Consider the following 27,206-nt stretch of genomic DNA (forward strand, 5'->3'; position numbering starts at 1 on the left):
TGGCACGATCAAGGGAGGAAGTCTGGGATGCGGGCATTGCTGGCACGCTGGCTTGACTAGAGCTTGGGCTGCCGGGCCTTGGGCTCAAACCCAATGTTATTGGGTCTCTTGGATTACTTGCACTCAAACACAAATACAATGTTAATTAGTTAATTTTATTATTAAAGATTAACTATAATATTAATTAAGATGGTATGACGATTGCACTTTTGTGCTCTCATCAATGAGCTTCACTGACTTACCTTTATTCTTGTGGGGAGATGCCCTACTTACAGCTATCTACATATTGAATAGAGTTCCCTCTAAGCCGTTCCTACCACACCGTATGAGATATGGCATGGTAAGAAACCAAGTCTTGGTTATCTCAAGATTTGGAGATGTCCGGCCCAAGTCAAGCGACAACAGGCAGACAAGTTGGAGACTAGGACAATTGGTGCTCATTTCATTGGATATCCTAAAGAGTCGTTAGGATATAATTTTTACATCCCAAAGGATCACAAAGTATTTGTGAGCCAACATGCCATCTTCTTAGAAAAACAGTTTATCCTTGATAGAGGCAGTGGGAGAAAAATTGTGCTCGAAGAGAAAGTCTCTGAAGAGCAACGAGCAACGGGCAATTGAGCCTAGTGAACCTATTCACATTGAGCCAATAAATGAAGAACCTCGTCCACTTCGTAGATCCAGTAGGATCTTCCATCCTCCTGAAAGATACTTAGGTATGCTTTCAGAGGAAATAGAGGAAGAGTTCCTCATGGGAGAAAGAGATCATAGTGATGATCTACAACGAAGCGATGTTAGACATCGACTCCGAAAAATGGATGAATGTGATGAAGTCAGAAATAGACTCCATGCATTCCAACCAAGTATGGACCTTAGTAGATCCGCCTGAAGGTATAGTACCTATTGGGTGTAAATGAATTTACAAAAGAAAAATAAGTTCGGATAGCAAGGTAGAGACCTAACGCAAGGCTGGTGGCAAAAGGTTATAGTCAGCGCGAAGGCATTGACTATCAGGATACCTTTTCACCGGTAGCCATGCTGAAGTCCATTCGAACGTTGCTTGCCATTGCAGCTTATCATGATTATAAGATATGGCAGATGGATGTGAAAACTGCATTCCTTAATGGATATCTTGAGGAAGATATCTATATGGAACAACCTCAGAGTTTCACTTTCAGTGATGGTGATCACAAGGTCTGCAAGTTGCAAAGATCCATTTATGGACTAAAGCAAGCATCTTGGAGTTGGAACACTCATTTCGATGATGTGATTAAATCGTTTGATTTCATCAAGAACAAAGAGGAACTGTGTGTACAAAAAGATCAGTGGGAGGGCTATAGTATTCTTCGTATTGTACGTGGATGATATACTCCTGATTGGGAATGATATTCCCATGCTCACATCGGTCAAGTTATGGCTGTCTAGGAAGTTCTCCATTAAAGATCTAGGTGAAGTATCTTATATTTTGGAAATTAAGGTCTATAGAGATAGATCTAAGAGGATGCTTGGCCTATCACAAAAAATGTATATAGAGAAAGTGCTGAAGAGGTTCAGCATGGAAAACTCTAAGAGGGAATTGTTACCCCTAAGGTATGGGATAAATCTCTCCAAAAAGATGTGCCCCAAAACATCTGAAGAGATTCAGCGCATGAGTAGGATTCCTTATGCATCGGCAATAGGGAGCCTCATGTATGCCATGCTATGTACTCGACCTGATATAGCATATGCTGTGAGTGTCACGAGCAGATATCAGTCAAATCCAGATGAGGAGTACTGGATGGCAGTGAAAAATATCCTTAAGTACTTGAGAAGGACTAAGGATATGTTTTTGGTCTTTGGGGGAGGCACAGAGTTAAAGGTAGAAGGATATACTGATTCAGACTTCATGACTGACCCTAATGATAGAAAGTCTACATCAGGATATGTATTCTTATGCAATGGAGGATTGGTAAATTGGAAAAGTTCCAAGCAACCGATTATTGCAGATTCTACCATAGAAGCAGAGTACATTGCTGCATTGAATGCTGCAAAGGAAGCATTCTGGTACAAGAAGTTTGTCGAAGAGCTAGAAATCATGTCATCAGATGCCATAACCATTTTCTGCGACAATAACGGCGCCATAACACTGGCTAAGGAGCCGTGGTCTCACCAGAAGTCCAAGCATATAGAGCGGCGATTTCATCTAATTCACGACTACCTTGAAAAGAAGTATGTAGAGGTGCAGAGAGTAGACTCCACTGATAACGTGGCGGACCCATTCACTAAGTAGCCGAGTTAGAAGAAATTAGAAGTCCATCTTGAAAAATTGGGACTTAAATACATGTCTGATTGGCTTTAGTGCAAGTGGGAGATTGTTAGAAGTATGTCCTAGAAGCCAACGTGGTTGACGCATATTTGTAATCTAGGGCATAAATTCATAATTTTATACTTATTAATAAATAAGATTGGGCAATTTGTTTTTTTTATTCATGTTTGTATGTGTCCATGAATCGTCCAAGAAATTAATAGATGATGACACATATTCTCAAGAAGTTGAGAATTTGAGGCATTTGTCATTAGGGAATAATTTCTAAATGCTCCTGATCGATGGATCCATCACGAGGGACGGTGATCGATCCGCTGAGATTAGTGCATAGATCACTTAGTCAGATGGACGAGTCTCGAGCCATGGTGTAGAGAGACTAGAGTGATTATGCGAGACTTAGTCAGATGGATCTATCGACCTTGATAGATTAGGAGTGATCCTATGTGATTTATGAGACTGAGTTCGATAAATTCCTAGCTAGGTATTTTGGAAAAAGAGTTTTTCATATCTCGAACTGGAAGTCGTATAAATCTGACATATGACGGACAATAGGTTTTGACGAGATATCCATAACCTTCGTCACGTCGGAATCCATGATAGAGGGACTGTATCATACGCTAACTGCACCAAGAGGTTCAGATATTCTATTCTGCTGGGTTGCCACCACATACTGCTAGGTGTCACTAGTGGATTGTGAGACTCCAAGGCATTCACTTGGTGATCAGTGAACCCTAAGAGTAGAACTAAAATCGTTTCAGTCCACTGAAAGGAGTTTCAGTGATATTGAGATGGAGATCTCAATATGTCCACTACCAGTCAGAATAGAACCTACGGGGTCACACACATAGAGGGTTTAATTAATCAGACTATCATAATTGTGATTTGGAATCACAATAGAAATCAATCATCAATATGATTGGTGATTGAATTAACCCACTAAGTGTTAGTGAGTTAATGAAAGAAGAATTAAGTGGAATTGATTGCAATTGGATTGCAATTGGGCTGATTTAATGAGCCAAATCAAATTGGGTTCGATCCAAATTGATTTGGGTTCATAATTGGGCCAATTTGATTAAACCAAGGATTATGCAGATTTTAAAGACCACATGTCGTCGTAGGATGAATATGACTTAAGTCGTGTTCACACTATGCGGACTTTAAAGTCCATATGGCGTTGTAGGATGCATGCTCCCAAATCAATTAATTCTCCTAATGAGATTAGGAATTCTAATGTGATTAGAAAATTAATCAATTGATTAAGTGGACACATGTCATGCATCTATGAGCACAAGGATTGGACACTTAACATTAATCCAAGGATGGGTTATAGTCCCATACTTCTAATAAGATTAGGAGAAGTCCTAAGCCTAATCTATAAAAGGGTAGCAAGGGAGACATTATGAATTAATTCTCTCCTCTTTCTCTCCATGCCTTCCTTTCTCTTTTCTTCTCCCTTCCCATGGCAGCAAGAGGCTTCCCCTCTTCTTTCCACGGCAGCAAGGGAGATCAAGTTCATCTTCTTCCAAGTGTTGGAAAGAAAGAAAGAAGAAGAACCTAGGAAGAGATCAATTCGCCCAAGGAAAGAAGTTCTTTTCTCCACGCCCAAGCCCATTCTTCCTCCTTCTCTATGGCAGCAAGGGGGTCCTCTGCATCCTCTTCTTCCACGACATCAAGGCAAGGAAGATCCACGCGCAAAGGTTCCTCCTTCCTCTTCCTCCGTTGCGAGTAAGATCAAAGAAGAAAGGGTTCTTCTTCAAGGAGGTATATTACAGATTTCTTCCAACTATTTGATAGTCATGAGAGGTCTTTGCAAGGAGCTAACACTCCGGTAAGACCCTATCTCAAATGATTAGATCCTCGTGTGGATACCTATAGAGGCCGGACACATGTGCGGCTTAACCAGGAACCTAGAAAGATTATCAGGCTACGATGTTTTATACCTGCAGAATTTTTGAAGATGAGATCTTCAAATTAATAACTTATGATTTTTGTTTTAGTTTTATCAATCTTAATCAACCCTCCTCAGATCCTAATCTTTCCTTCCTAATGAGTTCAAAGATCTTCTAGATTTGGATCTAGAAAAATTTTTGAACTCTACGATCCGAGGTGCGTTCATACGATGAACGACATTTTGTTCGAATTTCGCTGTGAACGTCGCATCGAACGGGGCGTAACTCATCAGGAGGGTGGTGGGGCGGAGGAAGGAGGGGAATGGGAAGAAGGAGAGGGAAGGTGGAGCCAGCCGCCGAGGGCGCGGTGGGAGGCATGAAGGGAGGGGGCGGCCAAGGGCGAGGAGGCGGTGTTAGAATAATTTCAAAATATGGGTTTACACTGATTGCGTATTTTTGTTTTATAAAACAGGTTAGACGTATGGCTCAGAATGGTACTATGGTTAAGCCCAATATGATGTGTGATCATTTTGTTTTATGGGCTTTGGTGTACCTTGGATTTATAGGATTGAGTCCTATTTATTGTGGTAATTTTAGTATGTAGGCCAGGAAACCCAATTAGGGTTTTGGAGCCTTTAATGGAAAGACTCCCTTATGTTTCCTATATAAAGGCTAGGTCCCCCTCTCCTCTCCATAAGGTTGATAGCTTGCCCCATTGACGGCTATCTTTTATGAGGAGCCAGGAAGGAAAGATCTGGCCGCTATTATTCCAGGTGATTGAAGAATCGTATTCAATATGTCTTCCGCAGGTATATCTCTCAAACTTGAATACACTATTATTGTGATTCTAAATCTTAGCATGTTAATATTTTGATTAACAATTGGTATCAGAGCCTCCATGCTAGGATTAGAATCCTTCATATATAATTATTATTTTATCTAGATTTATGGATTAATTTTATGCATTGGTGAATGAATCTTCTGCATAAATCGATCTCCCATTGATAATCAAATATTTGGTTTGATTTTATTTTAGATTTGCATGAAATATGATTGTATATGATTTTCGGATTTAAGAAAAAAGGAAAAGGATTTCACTGTTCATCTTTTTTCTTTTCCTTCCCGTAAGCTTCATCTTCCAACCGCATGAGTCATCTTCTTCCTCACAACTTCTTTCCCGTTTTCTACTTCCAATATTTTTCCTTTCTAATCGATCTTGCCATAAATCATCAATTGATCTCTTGGCTGATTTTCATTCACGGTGGATGAGAAAACGTAGAGGAAGAACCGCAAGCCCAAAAGTGGGGCTTCCCGCCGCTGGCCGCACCCTCAACCCATGCGACGGCGATGGGAACAGCCCTAGGCGGCTCGCACGCCACCGCCGCGGGCGGAAATCACCGCCTAAAGGAGCGGTATCCCGCCTCCTTCACGGGCGGAGATCGGCGTGGGTGGCGGCCATGGGTGGCAGCCGCGGGCTGCCATCATGGGGCAGCCATGGGTAGTAGCCACGGGCTACTTCCCAAACAAAAGAAAAGAAGGAATAGTGGCGGCGGTTAGAGGAAGAAGATAGAAAAAAAGTGGAAAATAAAAATAGGTTTAGGGTTTTTCCTTTTGATTGGGCTTGGGCCTGCTAAGCTAAATCTGAATAGGTCCATAATTGCAAGTTGGGCTTTTTTATTTAGTCAGCCCATATTTATTTTATTTGCACTGCATCCTAATGGACCAGAATAGCTTTTGGACTTGGGGCTAAGAGTTAGTAACCCATTTAACTGTTATTTAAATATTGAATAATCTGAATCAAGGTGCTCATGCATATTAATTATTGAGGTGTTAAAATTAATAAATTGTTAAATTTTGGACATTCCTTGCTGCCATATATGCCTTTTGAAATTAACATCTTTGTCTAATCAATCACATGTATTTTTGATTATGTTTGTAGTATGTTTGATGGTTATGTTTTTGTCACATAAACCATTATTTTTGTGATTCAAATTTGTTGGGCATAAAGACTATTCTTATTTTCCCATTAAGAGAATATTCTGAAATTGAAGTGGGTGGTAGCCGCCAAAGTAGCACACTCACTGATATTTGTCTAATTTTCTCAAAAAAAAAGGGGTAGCATTGCATTTTTCCAGATTATTACCTGCAATATCTTGCCCAAAGGTGTTATTGTGTATGATAATTTGGAAAAATGTCATGAAGTGATTAATGGGATTGTATTGGCCTAGAATCATTCTTCTGCCCAAAGATGATGGTGTTTCGAAAGTTGATGTAATTTTGTTAATTGGCTTCATGATATGTTTTAAGAGTACTTTATAGCATGTTGTATTGTTAGCCCAAAGGCGACTCTACAATGATGCACCGAGGCTCTTACCATAATTAGACTTATATGTTTTTCAAGCCTGATTACAGACTATCTAATTAATAACCCAAGTTAATTAGATAGATATGTTGTCATCCATTGATTGCATGCATCATATTTGGATGATATTAAATAAAAATATTGTTTCCGCAGTTTTGAATGCCTTTTCCCTTTCAAGCTAATTGTCTGCTATTGAAACCTTGACTGGAAATAATTATGTGAGATGGAACGAGACATAGAAATAGCATTGGATCTCTTGGGTTTAGATTTTGCTTTGGAGGAGCCGCCTTCAAAACTAACAAATAAGAGCACTCTCGAATACGAGGCTGAGTATGTCAAGTGGGAAAGATCTAACATGCTATGTTTGAAGATTATCAAGTGTTCTATATCTGATTCCATTATGGGTGCTATACTGGACCACGACAATGCTAAAAAAAATTTTTGGATGCGATAGGACAGAGATTTGTTGAGTCTGATAAGGCTGAAATTGGGGACCTAATGGATAAATTTATAAATATGAAATATGATAGTACTTGTGGAGTTAGCGAGTACATTATGAAAATGATGCACATAAGTTCTAAATTGGAAGCCTTAAAAGTTTCCGTTACAGAGCCTTTTCTTGTCTATCATACTCTTAATGTGAAATTAATTAAATAAACATTGACTTTGGGCTGTCTTATTACTATTGTTTTGTCTGTCACAGGCTCTAAGTGTGATAATATTGGTTTGCTCATCACAGGCTTTAATTGTGACAATATTGGTTTGCTCGTCACAGGCTCTAAGTGTGACATTATTGGTTTGCCCCGTCACAGGCTAGAAATATGATTGAGATTTGGCCCAAAGTCAGAAAGATAATTGATCCAAATCAAGTTACAGAAAAAGCATGGAATAATTCTTTCCATTAAAAGCCTGAAACAAGGTATTTCCATTGGCCATGGTCCAGCAAAGCTTCCAAAATTCCTCTCACTGTCATGACGATGAGACGGAATTTAATTTGTGTCAAAACTTGATCAGTCTAGATTTTTTTTTTTAAATTTTATAATGGAATGATTGAATTATTTTATAATTCTCGTATGGTTGGAAATGTCATTTTATATGATAGTTTGTACTGATTGAATTTGGCTCCAGTTGATGAAGTCTCTTGTGTTACTAAAGTTGGAAAGAAAAATGTTTTAATTCGTGAATCATTGCCTTTGTATTTATATGCTCTATTTTTATGAATCCTAAAGGGTGGCGAGGAAGGGCAGGGAGGGGATGGTGTCTCGGAAGAGATGTCGATGACGGAGGAACTGAGACGATGGGTTAAGATCCCCCACCCAGGGGGATAGGCAGGGGAGCGGGGAACCCATGGGGTTACTCCCCTCTCTCCCATTCTTTTTTTTTTAAATTATTTTTTTTAACAGATATGATGAACGACGTGGATTGCCGTTTATCGCCTGCTTTATCTAACAGCTGGACCGTGAGACCCAATGGCAATAGGGAGGAGGCCCAACTTGTCTGTGAGCTGCGGCAGATGAGCCGCACCCGGTCATCCCTTCCATGGTCTTCGGTCAATGCCCAGCGATCCTTATCGTTTCGCTTATCCACGGAGAATGAGAGATTGAGGCGCCGCACCCTCGCGCTGTCCTGCATTACGCCCGCCCCAGCCCACAGTTTTGTTTATCCATATCACGTTCTGTTTGGATATAATCTCCCACCGCCCTACCATACTTCCGAGAGCGTGGTGGTGGAAAACAGAGAGAGCAGGTCATAATCGATTGACTGAAAGGTAATCCGAAGCTTCTCTACTGTTTTTGTCAATTTTTTCTTGAATTAAAAAAAAATCTGTTTTTGGTCTTCTTGCTATGCGAATCTCTTGTTGGATACGTGGCCTGATTCGATTTGGAGGCTTTAACCCTAGAAACCCAGGTGATGATCGAAAGCTACGGGACAAGGTTTCCAATTTGAGATTCTAATCTTACTTTATTAGAGAAGAGGATGTAGCATCTAAGCCGTTTCTCTGCGTCATGCGTTGTTTTCTTTTTCTTATTTTTGTTTTTTGAAATTTCAGTGAAGTTTATTTAATTACTAACCCTAACGATTTTTATCTTCTTTGAGTCCATTCTGTGATGCTGTTTTAATTCTCAACATATTTCGTGGTTAGCAGCAAGGGCTTAGAATACGTCGTTGATGAACCAAATTGGAGAAATACTGCTCTGATCTCAAGCTTTTTTTCCTCCAAATGGAAAATGGAGATGTTGCAAAAAATGTAGTACCGTAAACAATGTCTCATCTTCCTCTTGTATTTGTTACTGTTGGTTGCACCGTCATCTTGCCTTAGGAGTCTTCCAATCATGATTGCTGATAGAAATCAAATCTTCAACGGGAAGGAAAAATCGATAACTTACCTTTTGAAAGTGCGTGATTAATGTTTTCAGGATCTTTCTTTGGCTAGGATTATGTGCTTTGGGCTTCTTGTATTCTTGAAAATCTTCTTCCTTGTTGTAGCATGAATTTGTGGTTGAGAATCCATTCTTCCTCTCATTTCATTTGGAGGATTGGGGCATTTTCATTTTCCCCCATAATCGAAATAGGAATGGGACTCTCCCCAACCAAATGAAATGAAAGTCACTCATTCCCATTCATATTCTAAAGTTCAGCTCTCTACAACCAAACATACCTTTGGAGAATTTTGTTATGCAGAGATTGAAATCAAATTTCAGAAGAGCAATAAAAGAATCATTTACAAACTGAAAACAAATTAAGATGACAACAACATGCATCGTAATCAAACTAGAAATATCTAAACAATAATAAACAATTATAATTCAACAAAAATTAGCAGATAATAATCTCATATACTGATCACAATAAGCTGATAGTGACACCAAATCAAGGACTAACAAACTAGATCTAAGAGAAGACTCAGAAATTGTTTTGAAGAGGAATAACTGGGAAACGAGGAAGTTGGCAAAAATGTCATGGAGAAACAACCAACAATAGATGTCTCGGTCTTTGGATCCTCCTTGGACAAGCATGTGAAGGGCTCGAGCAGCTTGTAGATGAAACACCAACCAAATCTGATTTTCTCCGAGCACTGACCCTCATAAATAGCTTTCTAGGTTCCTAGATGATTAGAATACCCTAATATGGCAAGGAAGGGAACAACTAGCATAAGAATTAGAAAAGAAGTGGAGGATTAGGTGTTGGCTGAAGAAGGAAAAGGTGGGTTCCTTCAAGTCCATATGGAAAAAAGAAAGGAGAGGTGTTGGTATGCTCAAAAGGAAAGAAGAGAGAAGGATTGGTGTACGGCTTGATAGGGAGGAATTAGATGTGTCCGACCAAGTGTTTTTTCCGATCTTAGTCGCCATCATCAATCCTAGCCACCCAATCCTGATTTCCTCTTTACATCTAGAACATCTAGTCGATTGGTTTAGTGCTCCTTAAATTTATTAACTAATATCTTCCATGTCGTCAAATTACTTAAGTTGTCATATGACTTACATATGTCTGCTAAAATGGGTCCACACCTTAGTCTAAAATAGACTAGAATGGGTAGCAAGGATGACCCAAAGGATGAAGGATGTTGTTGAAGCAATCAAGAAACAACGTCGAATAGAGAATGGGATAGCAGAACCAGTGGAGAAGGAAGACAAGGTCGAGTGTTTGGAAGCAGTACTTTCAGTTCTTATTAGGATCGCAAACTTTACGATGATAAATCTTTACTTTACTTCTTCACCGTGTACTATTTTTTTTTTAACATATATATCCTCCTAAATATGCAAAATTTCATGAATATCCTCGTAAACTGCTATCTGCTAGTATACCCTTATAAATATATCTTTTTTTGGCACTTCTACCCATTCAGAACATTTTAGTCATTTTAATTTGAGACTGTTAATTTTTTTATGGCGCTAGATGGCATGGGTACATATACAAAAATAAGGATAAAATAGGGTAAAATAGCAAAACAAGTATTTTACGAGGGTATACATGCAAATATCAAATTTTAAGGGTATTTATATCAAATTTGATATTTAGAAGGATATTTATGCAAAAAAAAATTCTTTTTAAATTTTATTATTATTTTTAAATTTTATTACTTCAAAAGAGTTAAATTTGCCGGCAGCATCAAGGCAAGACAGCAGGGGGAATACGGCTGTGATCAGGGCCATCTCTCTCCTCCCTCTGCACCTGACCCGTGGCTCCTCCACCTATCCGCTACCGTTGCCGTTCCGCCTTTCCCCCTTGCCTCCCCCTCTGGCCTTGACAGCAGAGCCAATCTAGATTTATAAAAATATACCGTGTCGGCATCTGCCGGAGTTTTGTTGGAATCTGATCCCCTCTTCTCGTCTTGCTCGGTTGGGGCCCTCTTCAACTACTAGATATCATCTCTCTCATCAGGGGAATTGGGACAGGGTAGGGGTCATGGCGACGAGGGAAGAAGAGAGGGTGCATCCCGATTGCGTCAACTCATCCAATCCATATCACCAGTGCACCGAGATCTGCTTCAAAAAGATTGGCGATGCCAAGGATCCGAACAAGAGAAGGGATCGATCAGGTTTCTTTCTTGCTTCTTTTCTTTACGCCCCTTTATGCCCCTGTGTTTGCAGATTCTTTTCCTCAAGCCCCTATGGTTACTCGCTCTTGTGATTGGATTTTTCTTCTCCTAGATGATGATAATTGCCTAGTTCATTTACAACGCTTTTGCAATCTTAGTTGGCTTTCAAGAGTTAGGTCATGTGTTAGTTGTTGGTGTTGTTGTTATGAAATGCAGTGACAAGCTTGTTATCATTGTTGGTGGTGTTATGAAACACTGTTGTGAAGCATCAAACTTCATCTTGTCAAAGGTGCAGTTCCTATTGAACATAAAAATGGAATCAAGAAGACAATCAATAAATCTTTACTAAATAACAAACAAAAAGAAGTCAGAAGATGAAGATATTCATGGAAAGGAATTGCTATTATAAAATATTAGAAAGTTTAACAAATTTTGGCATAAAGTGCCAGATTTCTTGTTAGAAAATAAAATTGGATATAAGAATAATTGCAATCCACTTAGTGCTTATTTATGTGTGCAAAAGGGTGCCTAATAGGCACTGTTGTGAAGAAATGAATGACAAATACTGTATATCAAACTTCAACGGACCAAAAGGCTAGTTACTAATGGATTGAACCAAAGCAATACATCCAACAAATAACATAGAAGAACCCATTAGGCAAAGTAGAAAAACTGGAAATGATATACATATAACAAAGAAATCATAGAATTTTCTAAAACAAATTAATGAGGGGGGGAAATCATAGATTAATTAGAAACCTTATAATTAGCTTGGTGAGAAAGGATAGGAGGAAAACAAAGTTCAATCTAGGTTTTAGTCCAAGACTTCTTGTAAAGCATGAGGACTGGACTAGGTTGAGAGATAAACCAATGCATTACCATGGGTAGCCGAATAATGTATGTTGATAGTGATGCAATAAAGCATGTGTATGATTATAGAAATTTGGATCCCATGAGCTTAGAAAATGCTTGGGACCCAAATTTTCTTTTCCCATCATTTTTATTTTATGTGTAATTGAGACAGTTGCACCTTTTTGGGTGTAGTGCTCTTGTTCTGTGGATAGAGATTAAATAAAATCAGGCGCATTTACTGAAGTGAGGAGCATATTATTGAAGCTTCACAATAAATAGTTAACTCCATACAGTACTTTTGGTATTATATATTCATGATAGTGGGTATTTTAAAAGAGCTAGGTTCCCTTCTCTGAACAGGAAATTACCCTCCTTGTATACATTGAACGGCTATTTCACTCCAAAAGAAGGCTGCCTTAAGTCTAACCATAAAATTTCAACCAGTCCCTGTCAACCACCATTGTCTCTACCTCCATCATCTCCACGTCATCCTCTTCCTTCTCCTCATGATCATAATCATCATGATTCTAATTGTCAAACTATATGAATAGCCACTAGCATTATTCTTTCGTTATTGTGATCTTGACAAATCAAATGTAGCTGGCCAGAAGGTGATGCAGAAGGTGATGAATATCACATTTTATGCACCTTATATTATCTATTGATCCAGAAGGTGATGCCGTATAACTTTGGGAATCATGTTTGAAACTAGCTAGCCAAGCAGCAGATTGATGCTTGCCCATTTACAGATCTCATGGGCCATGGTTTCTGCACACTCGATAGGACAGGAGTGGAGGAGATCCATCTGTCATAGTCTTTGAATTTCTTCTACCACCCATGTAGCACTTAGAATCTTTGCTTGACCGCAATTGGCTCTAAGTTAGCCTATTACCCTACCCTCTCAAGCTAGAGCTCTCAAGAGAGGGAGAAGAGAAGCACACAAGAGAGAGATAGAGAGCTTGGTAGAATATAGAGTAGTACTTCACCAGAGAACTCTTACAACTCTCTACTTGGGTGGTTTGGCAAATGAGGCTTCCCCCGTTTTTATAGGCACTACCAACTATAATGAATGGTTAGGATATGTATAAGTGTCACAATTTCAATGCTTAGGATCTCGCTTGCTCTTTCCATAAGATCCTAGAAAAATATCTTTCCTTCCTTTCGAACCAGTAGGCTTCTAGTGAATTTTTCAAGCTTAATCTCATTGGGCTCCTTTCAATAGAGAGTTGGTGCACCTAATCTTGCATGGAAGACTTGAACCTTTGACAATCTCCCCCACCTAAGTCAGCGACGCCCTTGTCATGCCGTCATGAAATTCTTGGTCTAGCTCTTGAAACTGTCACAATATTTCGGCGGGTTCCCAACTTATTTCACTATCGGGCAATCCTCCCCATTTCACCAAATGTTTTCGAGTAGGAGGTATACCACTCTGTCACACCATACGGTCTGCCAATATGCATTCTGCCTCCTTGTTGTAGGATTTGAGGATGCTCGGAGGAGCTATTTTGGATTCACCTTGAGCCTAAGCCCGCTTTGCCTCATCTGGCTAGATGAAGTGCATCGTACCCCTTACAACCATCACATGGGTGGACATGCCGTTGATGCAGGCCTCGACATACATCAAGGTCCTATCTCCTATAGCTTTGGGCACTAGACTAGCCTTTAAGGCATTGTGGAGTCGAAGACAGCTCATCTGAGCACCCTCCTGGCTATCATGCTCCTTGGTCATTTCATTTAAGTGCTCCCCTTTTTGGGTAGTCCCTAACCTAATGTGGACCATCACATAGGAAGAAGTTGCCTCGGGTCTTCCTCTCCTTGTACACTTTCTTGCCCTTTGGTAGCTTGCCTCGACTCTTTGGGTGTTCACCCTTCGGATGGTCTTCCTTGCTGTGAGATGGTTTGGACCATTTTTCTCCCCCACCTTTGGCATGATCACCCTTTGGACTTCTAAGTTTGAAAGACTCGGTCTTTCTAACTCTACCGAAGTCTCTGCAATCATTAGAGCAATTGAGATGTCTCTCATGCCACACCTGTGTAGCTCGGTGCCAGTCTATGGCTTGAGACCATCCACGAAGTTGAAGAGCTAGTCCTCACCCATATCAAGTATTTGGAGCTTCTTGAGTTCTCTTTCTAGGTCATCCCAAGTGTCAAGGGAGAAAGCACCTTTCTCCATCTTGGCATGTTTGTTACACCACTACACGGTAGCAAGATCAACTAGAAAGAGAGTAGCCATTCTCAAGCTTTTGATCCTCCATGTTGAGTGCCGTAAAGTATCTCTCCATGTACCATAAGAAGTAATCAATCTTCTTGGCATCCTTCTTGCCATCGTAGACCTTAGGTTTGGGAGCTTTGACCCTTCGAGCAAAACATGCAATAGAAGCATCAATGATCCCACTAGCCATGACCCTTTTGCACATGGCCCAATCAGCCTTAGTCTTCTCCACGCTCTTCTTCATCTCTTTGAATTGAACTTGAAGGTTGGTCAAGGCCTCCAAAATTCGGGCTTGGAATGGGAGATTCTCTTGACGTTGAGCTTCCCCCACGGAGTCGGTGATGTTCAACATGTTCTCATGGATCTCCTTTAATGTGATTGAGCTTGCGGAATTCTTGAGAACCAACTAATGTTGCAGGAATGCATGATATTTTTTCGAGCCCTTATGTAAAGAGATAGAGGGATTCTAAACCTTGAAATTGTGACACTTGTACATATCCTAACCATTTGTTGTAGCTGATAGTGCTTATAAAAAAGGGAGAGCCTCATTAGCTACACCACCTAAGTGAAGAATTGTAAGAGTTCTCTAGTGGAATACTATTCTCCATTCTCCTAAGCTCACCCTTTCTCTCTTGTATGCTTCCCTTCTCCCTCTCCTGAATGTTTTATCTTGAGAGGCTAGGGAAATAGGTTGACATAGAGGTGATTCTAGTCAAGCCAAACTTCTGAGTGTTGCACGAGTACTCGAAAAAATTATAAGACAGCGATAGTAAATTGCCTTCCGTGCAACATTGGGTGCACCGACTCTGATGAAAGGAGCCCAATGAGATTGCGCTTGCAGAATTCTATAGAAGCTTATTGATTTGGAAGGAAGGCAAGATGTTTTTCAGGCTCTTATGGAAAGAGCTAAAGGGGTCCTAACTCTTGAAATTATGATACTTGTACATATCTTAACCATTCATTGTAGTCGGTAGTGCCTATAAAAATTTGGGGAGAGGTCTCATTGGCCAGACTACCCCAAGCAGAGAGTTGTAAAATATCTCTAGTCGAATACTACTCTTCGTTCTTTGAAACCCTCTCTTGTGTACTTCTTTCCTCCCTCTTCTGAGAGCTCTAGCTTGAGAGGCAATGGTAATAGGCTGACTTAGAGATAATTGCAGTCAAACAAAGCTTCTAAGTGCTGCATGGGTGCTTAAAAAAATTCCAAGCTCGTGATAGTTTGTACTAGAGCTAGGTCCATTGTGCGTCACAACCTTTATTAGTCGTATGGGCCCTTCACTGGGAGATACTAGAGTCAAGTAGGATCCGGGCTATGGGTGGGGCCTCCTCTCTCCAGTAAGAGCCAACCATGACAAGGGCATCATGAGGTTGAGTGGGGAAGATTATTATAGTCATATATTGACTAATAAACTGGTACCACATGGGTTTATGAGCCTGAGATGGTCCTCCTCCTAAGTCCTAATAGCTTAATCTAGTAGACTGTGAGTCCATGACACATCCGTACTTCCCTAGGCTTAACAATTAAAGTCATGTTTTTCAATTGACTCTAGTCGGTGTTCGTTTGTGGAAATTGAAAGAAAATTTTACTCCCAGGGTTGGCCAGCTGGGTTCTTTCTTTGTAGAAGACCACAATTACAGAACACAACCTACAATTACAACTTCCATACTTCACGTCCCTGTCTTCTCCTTTCTCCCTATTACATTCCTTTTGATCTCCTCCTGGATTTGCCCACATTTTTTAGATTCTAACCCTATCCATTCCTTCATCCTAGGACTTCCTTTCTAGCTTCCCACTCCTTTTGTCATAAAGCTCCCCATCCTCTTGAGAATCAACCACCAACCATTTGATGTTTTGTTGGTAATAGATCTCTGACCCTACGTTTGGTCTCTCTCTTCCCCATCCAAGAACAAGAAAGAGATGGAGGATGGAGAGGGAGCAAAGGGTGCATCTAGATTGTGTTAGTGCCTCCAATCCCTAGCAGGTCTATGCTGACTACTACATCCATAGATGCAGCCCCAAAGCCAATCCTAGCAAGATGATCTAGGAGTCAAAATTAGGCTCCTACCTTTTTTCTAACCCCTTTTCTGAAATTTTCTCTTTTTCTCTTTTGCTTTTCTAAAATTTCATTTTCTTGATTATTTTGTGGCATTTGCAGTTCAAAATGGAGAAAGAAGGAAGGACCAGGAGCAAGGAATCATGGCCAGTGGAGTAAGAGGGAATGTGGATCCTCTTTGTGTCAATGCTTCCAATCCTTACCACATATGCGCTGAGTATTGCTCTAATAAAAGAACCACTGAAGCCACAAGGAAACAAACCGGGGGAGGCAGATCAGGTCCACTTCTAAATCTCTTTCCCTTTTTTTCTCTTCTCTTTGATGTTTCTAAAGTAATCAGAAAGACTGAAGACTTAGCTCCATCCTTTTATAATTGGAATTTCGATTATATTCTACAGGAGAGCTTGATTACATCCTTCCTTGCTGCGCTTCCTTCAGTTTTAGTTATACATGCAAATTTAAAACTCCAGCCCATATTCATTGCTTTATTTAGTTGCACATTTGAAATTTGAGTTTGTTCTGATATCTTTTGCATGCTATGATTATAGTGGACAACAAGGAAGGTTTTGACATGGGACAGAACAGGAAGGTTGACCCGAAATGTATAAATGCATCCAACCCTTATCATATCTGCGCTGATTACTGCTTCCAAAAAATGCATGAAAAGGAGCGGGCAAAGACAGGCAAGCCAGGTACGCTTCATTCTCAAAATGGTCTTCCTCCTTGCAATTTCTCGTTTAATTATTAAGTTTTTTATTCGGTATGATCTAATATTACTGTTGCTGCAGTTGTGGTTGGAGGACAAAAGAAAGATGGTTTGAACATGCTAGAGAGAAGGGATGTGCACCCCAAGTGTGTTAAAGCATCCAATCCCTACCACAAATGTGCTGAGTACTGCTTTCAAGGAATAAATGAAACAATGTAGCTAACCAAGGTACACAAATTTATTTGGTTTGCTTCCTTATATGTTGTTTCTGCATTTTAAACCTTTTCTGATTGTTTGAAGCCAAGGTCCGCCGTACCGGTACTGGTCGGGCGTACCGGTGGCCGGCCGGACCGGTACGTGGTACCGGTCCGGTCCGGTCCGTACCGGCCCGGTACCGGTGGTTTCAAAAACCACAGCGCGCGGCGCTGTGGTTCTAAAAAAAAAAAAAAAAATCGTACCGGTGCGAACCGGCCGCGTTCGCACCGGTACGAGGCCCGTACCGGCCGGTACGGGCTCCGAACCGGCCGGTACGGGCCCGAACCGGCGGTACGCACCCGTACCGGCCGGTTCGGATAAAAAACCGGGAAATACCGGTTTTTTATGCGTACCGGCCGGTTCGGATAAAAAACCGGGAAATACCGGTTTTTTATCCGTTCCGGTACCGGTCTAGGTCCGGACCGGTACGTACCGGCCCGTACCGGCCGGTACGGGCCGGTACGGCATTCCATGGTTTGAAGCTTTTTCTTCCTCCCTCCTTTGATATATGTCCTTTTGTTTGGTATTTATACTCTATCATTATATTTGATGAGAGAATATTATATAAATATGTTGTTGCCCTCTGCCAAGCCATATAACTTTTAATTGGTAGCCTTTTCACACTATTATGGAATGTTCTACTAATAGAAATAACTCAGAGCACTGGCATTAAGTGCAGAAATTTTAGTTTCTTCCCGTTAACAAAAAAGTCCCAGATCTCCTCATAATTTAAGATAAACTTGAACATGAGAGAGACAGACCTTGACAATCAGGGCAGTAATATGCACATTAATACTATAACAATTATTTTAAAATAAAACCCATTGTAGGAAAGTATCTTGAGATCTGTTGGATTGAGTCCTTTTGTACAATAGTTCTACTGATAGTATCTCACTGGAAACATTTGTTCTAAGAACTTCCCTGATCGGTTGAAAGATCACCAGTCTAGATTAAGTTGAGGGTCATTCTGAAAAACATTCATTGTGAAATGGGAATGGAATGGTGAAGATAAATTGTAGCATAAATTGACTGAACATACATGTGGATGTTTAAGGTCTTTTTTCCTTGGAGGTTTGTAGAAGTGGGGTAAAAGAACTAAGCATGTATTAAACCTTCTCAAATATTTTTGTATATAAACAATGACATTTTTAAAAGTTTCTATCATATTCCATTGATATATACCAATGTTGGTTAGACATAATATTGCTTATGTTGTTATTTATTATTCCATAACTGGAAAGAGGTTATATTGAACATCAGAGAACCTCTTTGAGCGCAGTGTGTAGCAAACCACTATACATGTTCTCTCAAATTGGTCATGCACAGTCTGATGCCACTTTAAGTCATAAGGCAGCTTAAATAAGATCATTAACATCTGTTTCAATCCTCGATCTGATTAGTGATTGTTTTATGCAAGGGAATCAGCGCCAATATAACCTCCCAACGTGTAGTGTTGGGCTATAGTCACATTCTTACACTCGTCTTTTTATCATATGCAATATATAAAGCAGGAATTGCCAAACATATTTGGCCAGCTGGTTCTCAAGCACCGAAGGCATGAATAAAATTTATTCTTCTGATTATGAACACAATGATGATTAGGATAGAGCATAAGTTGTGCATGCTAATAAATTCTAACTTATGAAATCAAACATCAACCTTTTGTGTTTCTCACAAGTATCATTTAGTTAGATATAGCCCCAAATTTCAAATAAATGTAAACATGTTACAGTGAACATGGAAACTCACGAAATATTTTACTACTTTTTCAAAAGAACTGCAGTTAAAATTTTGGCATGAGCTCTAAGAGTGAGTATATGATGTCTTTAATCAACTTTATGTATCAGGTATTGGCCATATACAAGTTATTCCGTATAATTTGCTTTGTTTTCAAAATACACTTCAGGTGTAATACATTAGTGAATTATTAAATATAAAAACCAACCATCTTCTGGTTTGCAGGAGTGTATGATTCAAGTATCAAGTCATAGCTATCCACTCAATGTAATATTTAATCAAAGACAGTATGAACTTGAGTGACTGTATCTGGCATATGTTATTCTCCACGGTGTTGGGCTTTATCTCTACAAATGCTTGTAGTTCCATGTGACTTTCTGTGCGAGTTCTATGCTGTGAGCAATATCAACTAACAAACCCTTTAACATGTGAACCACAAAGTTGCTTAGAAAAAATTAATACATTCATATGCTATAGTAATTTACATGTGGTCTGTTATTCATCACAGAATTTTTTCTTGTATATCTAAACTGTTGCATTTTTGGGTTTTATCTACATATGATTGACAGATTTCCCCATTTTCATTCCCAGATTTTGGGCCAAAGTTGCTCCAAATCAGGCTTCCAGAATTACATCAGGGTTTGCATTTATTAGCACTGGATCTCCTTTTCTATCCATCACCTAAATTTGTAATTGACAATGTATTGACACTGGTGTTCTTGAAGCGTGAAATCTTCAACTAATATATACTATCATAACATTTAAGGATTGTGAAGTTAATATATAATTTGAAATGTAGAAGATCTAGTACTGTTCTTGGAATTCATAGGCCGCATTCAATCCTTGTGACCGCTAACAGATAGATATCCACATTTTTATTAACAGATTTCTTTGATTTCAATTCTTATTCGTGCCATATGCTTATTTTTTTGGGTATTCAACCTACTTGCTGGTGCAATTTATAATCACTCTATGTTTTGAAATTTAAATCTAGGGAGAATCTAGCTTTACCCCTTAGGCTCCTTGGCCTCCTGGCTAGGGAACCACCCCCCTTCTCCCCCTGCATTTCGGCCACCACCTCTTCTCCTCCTCCCTCTCCCTCTCCTTCCATCTCTTTCTGGCCCATAGGCCTTGAATTCCTTCTCTCTCTCTCTCTCTCTCTCTCTCTCTCTCTCTCTCTCTTCTCTCTGTTTTGATCCCCAATCCTCTTCTTCCCTCTCGTGGGCTTCTGCAATTCCGCTCTCTAAGTCTTGGCCCCCTCGCCCTCTCTTTCTCTATGGTCCCCCCATCCTCCCTCCCTCCCTGCCTCTCCATCTGGTTCCTTAAGGGCTCAGTCCCTTTCACTTTTGTGCTTCCCTCCCTCCCTCCCTTCTTCCCCCCCTTCTCTCTCTCTCTCTTTTCTCTCTCTCTCTCTCTCCTCTCTCTTTTCTTTCCTTTTCCATTCACCTTTGTGTTTTCTCTCCTTTTTTCCTCCATGTATGGTGAGAACCCATATCTCCCCCTCTCAGCCGCCTGTTTTTAGCTACGTGAGAGATTTTGATTTGTTGCCTCCCTCATGGCTATAAGGTCCATGATGTAGCAATATCTCTATCATTGGTGTTTGGTTACTCATGGGTGATGGGTTTGTGATGGCAAAGGTAACCTCCGTCCATGGTATTATTGTTGCCCAAGATGACAACCAAGAGGGGGGGTGAATTGGGTTTCTAAAATTGTGTTTCTTATTTTTTTACTTTAAATGAATGTAGCGGAATGATAAGATGTTACTTACTTAAAACTCTAGGTAATTATAAGTAATGACAGTGGACAAACTTAAGCTTAGAGCCAATTATTATATGGGCTTTAGTGACGCAATTGGATCCTAATTAACTTATAGTTGTATGATCAATTTAATCTATGTGAATTGTAAGAATAGAGTGAAAGCTAAGCAAGTTCTAAACAATCTCTTATAATCAATTAGGAAATAAAGCTAGAGATATTACACAGTCAAGTATGTATGTAAGGCATGAAACGCAAGAAATAAGGGCATCACAAACACAAAGATATATAGTGGTTCGGTGCACCCCAGCACCTACATCCACTCCCCAAGACCTATTGGAAATTTCACTATAATCTCTCAGATTACAGTTGGTTGTTTTACAAGCTCACAACCCAACTTGTTGTTTTGCGAGATCACAACGAACTCGGTCGTTTCACAGGCTCACCGACTAGAATCCAACGATTATTTTCACGGGCCTCACAATCCAACCCAGTTGGTTTTTCCCCAAGGCTCACCAACCACACCTTACAACGATTGTTTTCCGGGTTCATCAATCAACCCAGTTGGTTTTGCCAAAGGCTCACCAACCACAACCTTACAATGTTGGTTTTTCCCTTTGGCTCACCAACAAACCTTAACCCCTTGATTCAATCCCTTGATTGAATCAAGTTACAAGATATTAGAACAAGGGTTTAAATCAAATACAAGCTTCTCACATAAGCAAATATAGCAAATATAAATAAATAAAGTACAGAGAAGAAGCCCTCAAACAAATTTGTAGATGGAGGAACTCGGCTTTGAGGATGATAGTGTTATTTTGATGATAACAAGCAATTATCTAGAGTATGCTATAAGTTAAGTTGATACTTCATTTATAAGTTCATTACTCTCAATATATTTGGTTAATTGAAAATAGATACATGACCTTGTTCATTTGAATGAATCTAACCTTGAGAGTGCAGCAAAGTGTGGATTGAGTCGACCCAAAGGTTGATTGGGTCGACCCCGGCACATCAAGAAATCATTTGGCACACTCCTGCAAAAATGGCACAAATGAACAGTGAGTTGGGTCGACCCGGTAAGCATGAGTCGACCCAACCTTGAAGAACCTCAAAACACAACTGAAGAATGCTCTCTGGATTACTAGGACCCAAACAGTGGTTGAGTCGACCCAAGCTTGAGTCGACCCAAACCTGAGAGGGTCGACCCAAAGGCAAGACAGAAAGACAGACAGAAAATGGTTCTCTGGAATTACTGAGAGGGTCGACCCAAGAAGAAGTTGAGTCGACCCAAGTGGACTTTGAGTCGACCCAAAGAATGTTGGGTCGACCCATGGGAAAGAAGGCTGAAATTGAAGTTTCTGTGGTTTCTGAGAGGGTCGACCAGGAATGTTTGAGTCCCCAAGGCAAAGTTGGTCGACCCAAGGACAGTTGAGCCGACCCAAACACGGGCTGAACAGTAACGGCTAGTTCTGCAATTGTACTTTTGTCCTTCCCAAGGTGAGTAACGGCTATTTTTCAAATCTAACCATTGGGACTTGTCCTAAGGTGGGGCTATTTAAGGGCACTATTCATCAGAGAGAACAACTTTTGAGTGGAATATCAAAGAGTACCCAAGAATACAAAAGTGCCTAATCTTCTATCAAGAGCTTCATTCAAGAATCAAAGAAAGGGATTGAGCAGATTCAAGAGGCATCAAGAGCTCCATCCCCCTTAAAGAGTGAAGCATCCTTGACAAAGAAAGATCAAAGCGACTTCAAAGCGTAAAATATTTCTAACTCTTCCTTGTAGCTTATATTGTTCATATGCTCATTTAGGAGTTTGAATCTTTCCTTTTGTTATTAAACACTTTGTAAAGGTTCGTTGGTGAGCCCGCAAAACCAACAAAGGTTTTTGGTGAACCCGGAAAACCAAAGTGTATAGGTTCGTTGGTGAGCCCGTAAAACCAACAAAGGTTTTTGGTGAACCCGGAAAACCAAAGTGTATAGGTTCGTTGGTGAGCCCGTAAAACCAACAAAGGTTTTTGGATTGTGAGCCCGGAAAACAATCCAACTGTAATCCGCGAGATTATAGTGAATTCCCAAGGGACGCTTGGGAGTGGACGTAGGTGCTAAGGAGAGCACCGAACCACTATATATTGTTGTGTTTGTGTTGTGCTTGTGTTTTCATTTACTCTTGCATCATCTTCTACTCTTGCGTTAGTTTAACTCACTCAAATGGTTAAGAAAGCATCCACCGCACTTAATTAAGAAAACGTTTAAAGCACCAAAATTTAGAAGAAACCAATTCACCCCCCTCTTGGCTTGTCACCTTCGGCAACAAGTGGTATTAGAGCTAGGTGCTCTAATAGTGCTCATTGATCTAACAATCAAGAGTTAAAGATCATGACAACCCAAGTGGGATGTGCAATGAGTGAGGGGCAATCCACAAATAGACCACCTCTATTTAATGGCACAAACTACACATATTGGAAAGCTAGAATGAGGATATTATTCAAGCTTCGGACTATGAACTGTGGCAAATCATCACTAGAGGACCTCACACACCCACACTTAACATAGATGGCACTATCATACCCAAACCAGAAATGGATTGGAATGAAAGTGATAGAAGATTAGCACAGTTAAATGCAAAAGCTGTAAATACACTTTGCTGCTCTTTAGATGTAAATGAATTTAATAGAATATCCACTTGCACCACCGCCAAAGAAATTTGGGATAGGCTTGAGGTCACACATGAAGGGACCAATCAAGTTAAGGAGTCCAAGATAAACATATTAGTACACAAGTATGAACTGTTTAAAATGGAATCTACTGAGTCCATAACTGATATGTTACTCGTTTTACTGATATTATAAATGGGCTTAAAAGTTTAGGAAAGTCTTATTCTAACTCTGATTTGGTGCGTAAAATTCTCAGGTCTACCAAGGAATTGGGAGGCCAAGGTAACCGCTATTCAAGAGGCAAAGGACCTCAAACACTTGCTGCAGTTAGAGGAGCTCCTAGGATCTCTCATGACCCATGAGTTGACAATGAGGCAAAATTCAGAAGATGAGGTCAAGAGAAGAAAAACCCATTGCCCTAAAGACTACCACCCCTAGACAACAAACTGAATCGGAAGATTCAGATGATGATGAAGATATTGATGAAGAAGGGATGGCAGTGCTTGGGAGAAAATTCAGAAGATTCATGAGAGGTAAGAATAAGTTCCATAAAAAAGAAACCCTTTCTTAAAGGTAACTCAAGCAAAGAAAAGGTTAAGGATAAGGAAAAAGAAAAGGAGACTCCCTTTGCTATGAGTGTAACAAACCCGGCATTATAAGATAGATTGTCCAGATTTGAAGTGGATGGCAAGAAAGTTGAAAAAGAAGAATTTTATGGCCGATTGGAGTGAAAGTGAGGAATCAAGTTCGGAGGACGAAGATCATCAAGACACGGCCCAAATATGTCATATGGCCAATGACGATGAGGTAGATTCTGAACTTGACTGTGATTTTACTGTTGATGAATTGCATGATGCATTCTTAGAACTCATGGAAGAACATAAGAAAGTAATTAATAAAATAAAGCTCTAAAAAGAAAGAAAATCAATCTCTCATTAAAGATAAGATAAAACTGTCTCATAACTATGAAACATTAAGTAGGAACTTGAAAATGAAACCAAAAATCTAATTGCTGAAAATGTCAAAGCTAAAAGAAGATGCTGAAAAATATAAATCTTTGGTAGATAGATTTACTCTTAGTTCTACAAATTAAACTTGATTCTTGATAGCCAAAAGCTGTATATGATAAGGCCGTTTAGGGTATAGAACAAATAGGAAACAAAAACTCTTAAAGAATATTTTTGTAAAAGCTAAAGAGAAAATATTACTTGTTATTGTTGTAATATAGATAGGACATAGAGCATGTGAATGTAATTTTAGAAAGTCTAGTCAAACAGATCAAGTAAATAACAAAGAGATAAAATTCAAGAAAGTTTGGTTCCAAAAGGAACATGGAGTACTAACCCTAAAGGACCCAACTTAGCTTGGGTACCTAAAGTTCTTTCTTGATCTTGATTGCAGGTGTTTGCACGTGATAAAATGGAAAAAACGATGGTATCTAATTAGTGGCTGTTCAAGACACATGACCGGTGACGAAGATCAATTTGTCACTTGGAACCAGAAAGGTGGAGTAGTGACCTATGGAGACAATGGTAAAGGGTATATCATTGAAAGGGTAAAATTTTCATTGCTCCATCTATTTTTATAGAAAATGTTATTAGTTAAGGTCTTGAAACATAACCTTCTTAGCATAAGTCAATTTTGTGATAAAGGATTTAAAGTTACATTTGAAGCATCTGTATGCATAATCACAAATCCTAAAGATAATAGCATTGTACTTGTAGGACAAAGGCAAAGAAATATTTACTTAGTAGATCTTCATGAGTTAGGCAAGAAAAATGGTTTATGCTTAATTACTAATGAAGAAAAGAAAATTGAAACTAGTTGGCTTTGGCATCGAAGATTAGGACATGCTAGTATGGAATTAATATCAAAACTAGTTAAGAAGGAATTAATAAAGGATGTGCCAAAATTTTTGAAAAGGACAAAATATGTGGACCATGTTCATTGGGAAAACAAACTAAGTCATCTTTCAAATCGAAAAACGTAGTATCAACAACTAGACCATTTGAACTCATACACATGGATTTATTTGGACCTACTAGAACTACAAGTCTAGGAGGAAAGAAATATGGACTAGTTATTGTTGATGATTTTTCAAGGTATACATGGGTTTCATTTTTGGCACATAAGAATGAAGCATTTTCAGAATTTTTGAAACTATATAATAAAATCATAAATGAAAAGAAACTCACCTTAGTAGCCATTCGAAGTGATCATGGTACTGAATTTGAAAATCAACACTTCGAGGAATTTTGCACTAAAAATGGAATATCACATCAATTTTCAGCACCTAGAACGCCTCAACAAAATGGGGTTGTTGAAAAAAATAGGACATTGGCAGAAATGGCACGCACAATGTTGTGCGAGTCAAATCTTCCAAAGTACTTTTGGGCTGAAGCTATAAACACCTCTTGCCATATTCTAAATCGAGTTTTAATACGACCTATAACTAAGAAAACTCCTTATGAACTTTGGAAGAATAAGAAACCAACTGCAAAATATTTTAAAGTGTTTGGATGTAGATGTTTTATCTTAAATAATGGCAAGGAGGACTTAAGTAAATTTGATGCCAAGTCAGATGAAGGTATCTTCTTAGGATACTCCACATCTAGCAAGGCATACAGAGTATTCAACAAAAGAACCTTAGTAGTAGAAGAGTCAGTCAATATTATATTTGATGAGTCTGATAGTGAGTCTGCTAGGAAAGAAAATACTATTGATGATGATACAGGAATTATCGACTTTGAAAAGTTGAAAATTGATGACGTGCCAAATCAAGATAAGGGAGATGATTGCGTGCCACCACAACCCCAAGACGTGCCAAAAGAATGGAGGTATGCACATGGACATCCTAAAGATTTAATCATTGGTGATCCATCTCAAGGGGTAAGAACTCGATCATCTCTTAGAAATTTAAATGATTATCTTGCTTTTTCACAATTAGAACCTAAAACTTATGAAGAGGCTGAAAAAGATACTAACTGGATAAATGCCATGCAAGAGGAATTAAATCAATTTAAAAGAAGTAATGTATGGACATTAACTGAAAGACCAAAGCATAATTCAGTAATTGGAACAAAATGGGTATTTAGAAATAAATTAGATGAAAATGGATTAGTTATAAGGAATAAGGCTAGACTTGTAGCTAAGGGATACAATCAAGAAGAAGGAATAGATTTTGATGAGACATTTGCTCCTGTAGCTAGATTAGAGGCTATTAGATTGCTTCTGGCATTTGCATGTTTCATGGATTTTAAATTATATCAAATGGATGTGAAGAGTGCATTCTTAAATGGTATTATTGAGGAGGAAGTATATGTAGAACAACCTCCAGGATTTGAAAATCATGAATTGCCAAATCATGTGTTTAAACTACATAAGGCATTATATGGATTAAAGCAAGCACCTAGGGCTTGGTATGATCGACTAAGTAAATTTCTGCTTGAAAATGATTTTTGTAGAGGAAATGTAGATAAAACTTTATTCATCAAAAGAAAGGACAAAAATCTATTAGTGGTGCAAATATATGTAGATGACATAATCTTTGGTGCCACTAATGATACTCTATGCAAAGAATTCGCTGATTTAATGCATGGAGAATTTGAGATGAGTTTGATGGGAGAACTAAGCTTCTTTCTAGGATTACAAATCAAACAAACCAAAGAAGGCATTTTCATTCATCAAACTAAGTATACAAAGGAAATACTGAAGAAGTTTGGGAATGAAAATCATAAGGGAATTGGCACTCCAATGAATCCTACTAGTAAGCTAGACAAAGATGAAAAAGGGAAAAGTGTTGATATTAAGCTCTATAGAGGACTAATTGGATCCTTGCTCTATCTTACTGCTAGTAGACCCGACATTGTATTTAGTG

At 39.2% G+C, this 27,206-nt stretch overlaps 1 protein-coding gene across 6 annotated transcripts; it reads left to right on the forward strand.

Moving 5' to 3' along the window:
* The first annotated feature begins 8,049 nt into the window (after positions 1–8,049).
* LOC103720282 lies at positions 8,050–19,738 on the forward strand. Of its 6 annotated transcripts, XR_005507571.1 has the most exons (7): positions 8,050–8,324; positions 10,954–11,096; positions 16,317–16,493; positions 16,763–16,906; positions 17,003–17,148; positions 18,951–19,022; positions 19,138–19,422. XR_005507571.1 is itself a non-coding variant. In XM_039117456.1 (6 exons), exons 2-5 carry the CDS (start codon positions 10,964–10,966, stop codon positions 17,137–17,139), a joined length of 591 nt encoding a protein of 196 aa, XP_038973384.1. In that variant the 5' UTR covers positions 8,050–8,324; positions 10,954–10,963; the 3' UTR covers positions 17,140–17,148; positions 19,138–19,422. The 6 variants fall into 6 exon arrangements, 5 of the variants coding, with proteins under 5 accessions (XP_038973384.1, XP_008808127.1, XP_008808130.1 ...); XM_039117456.1 differs by lacking the exon at positions 18,951–19,022; XM_008809905.4 differs by lacking the exons at positions 18,951–19,022; positions 19,138–19,422 and adding an exon at positions 19,504–19,738 and having other exon boundaries at positions 8,052–8,324; positions 10,921–11,096.
* Positions 19,739–27,206: the final 7,468 nt, after the last annotated feature.

This window comes from Phoenix dactylifera, unplaced genomic scaffold (assembly GCF_009389715.1).
Source record: "Phoenix dactylifera cultivar Barhee BC4 unplaced genomic scaffold, palm_55x_up_171113_PBpolish2nd_filt_p 000228F, whole genome shotgun sequence".
In the NCBI taxonomy this organism is placed as follows: Eukaryota; Viridiplantae; Streptophyta; class Magnoliopsida; order Arecales; family Arecaceae; genus Phoenix; species Phoenix dactylifera.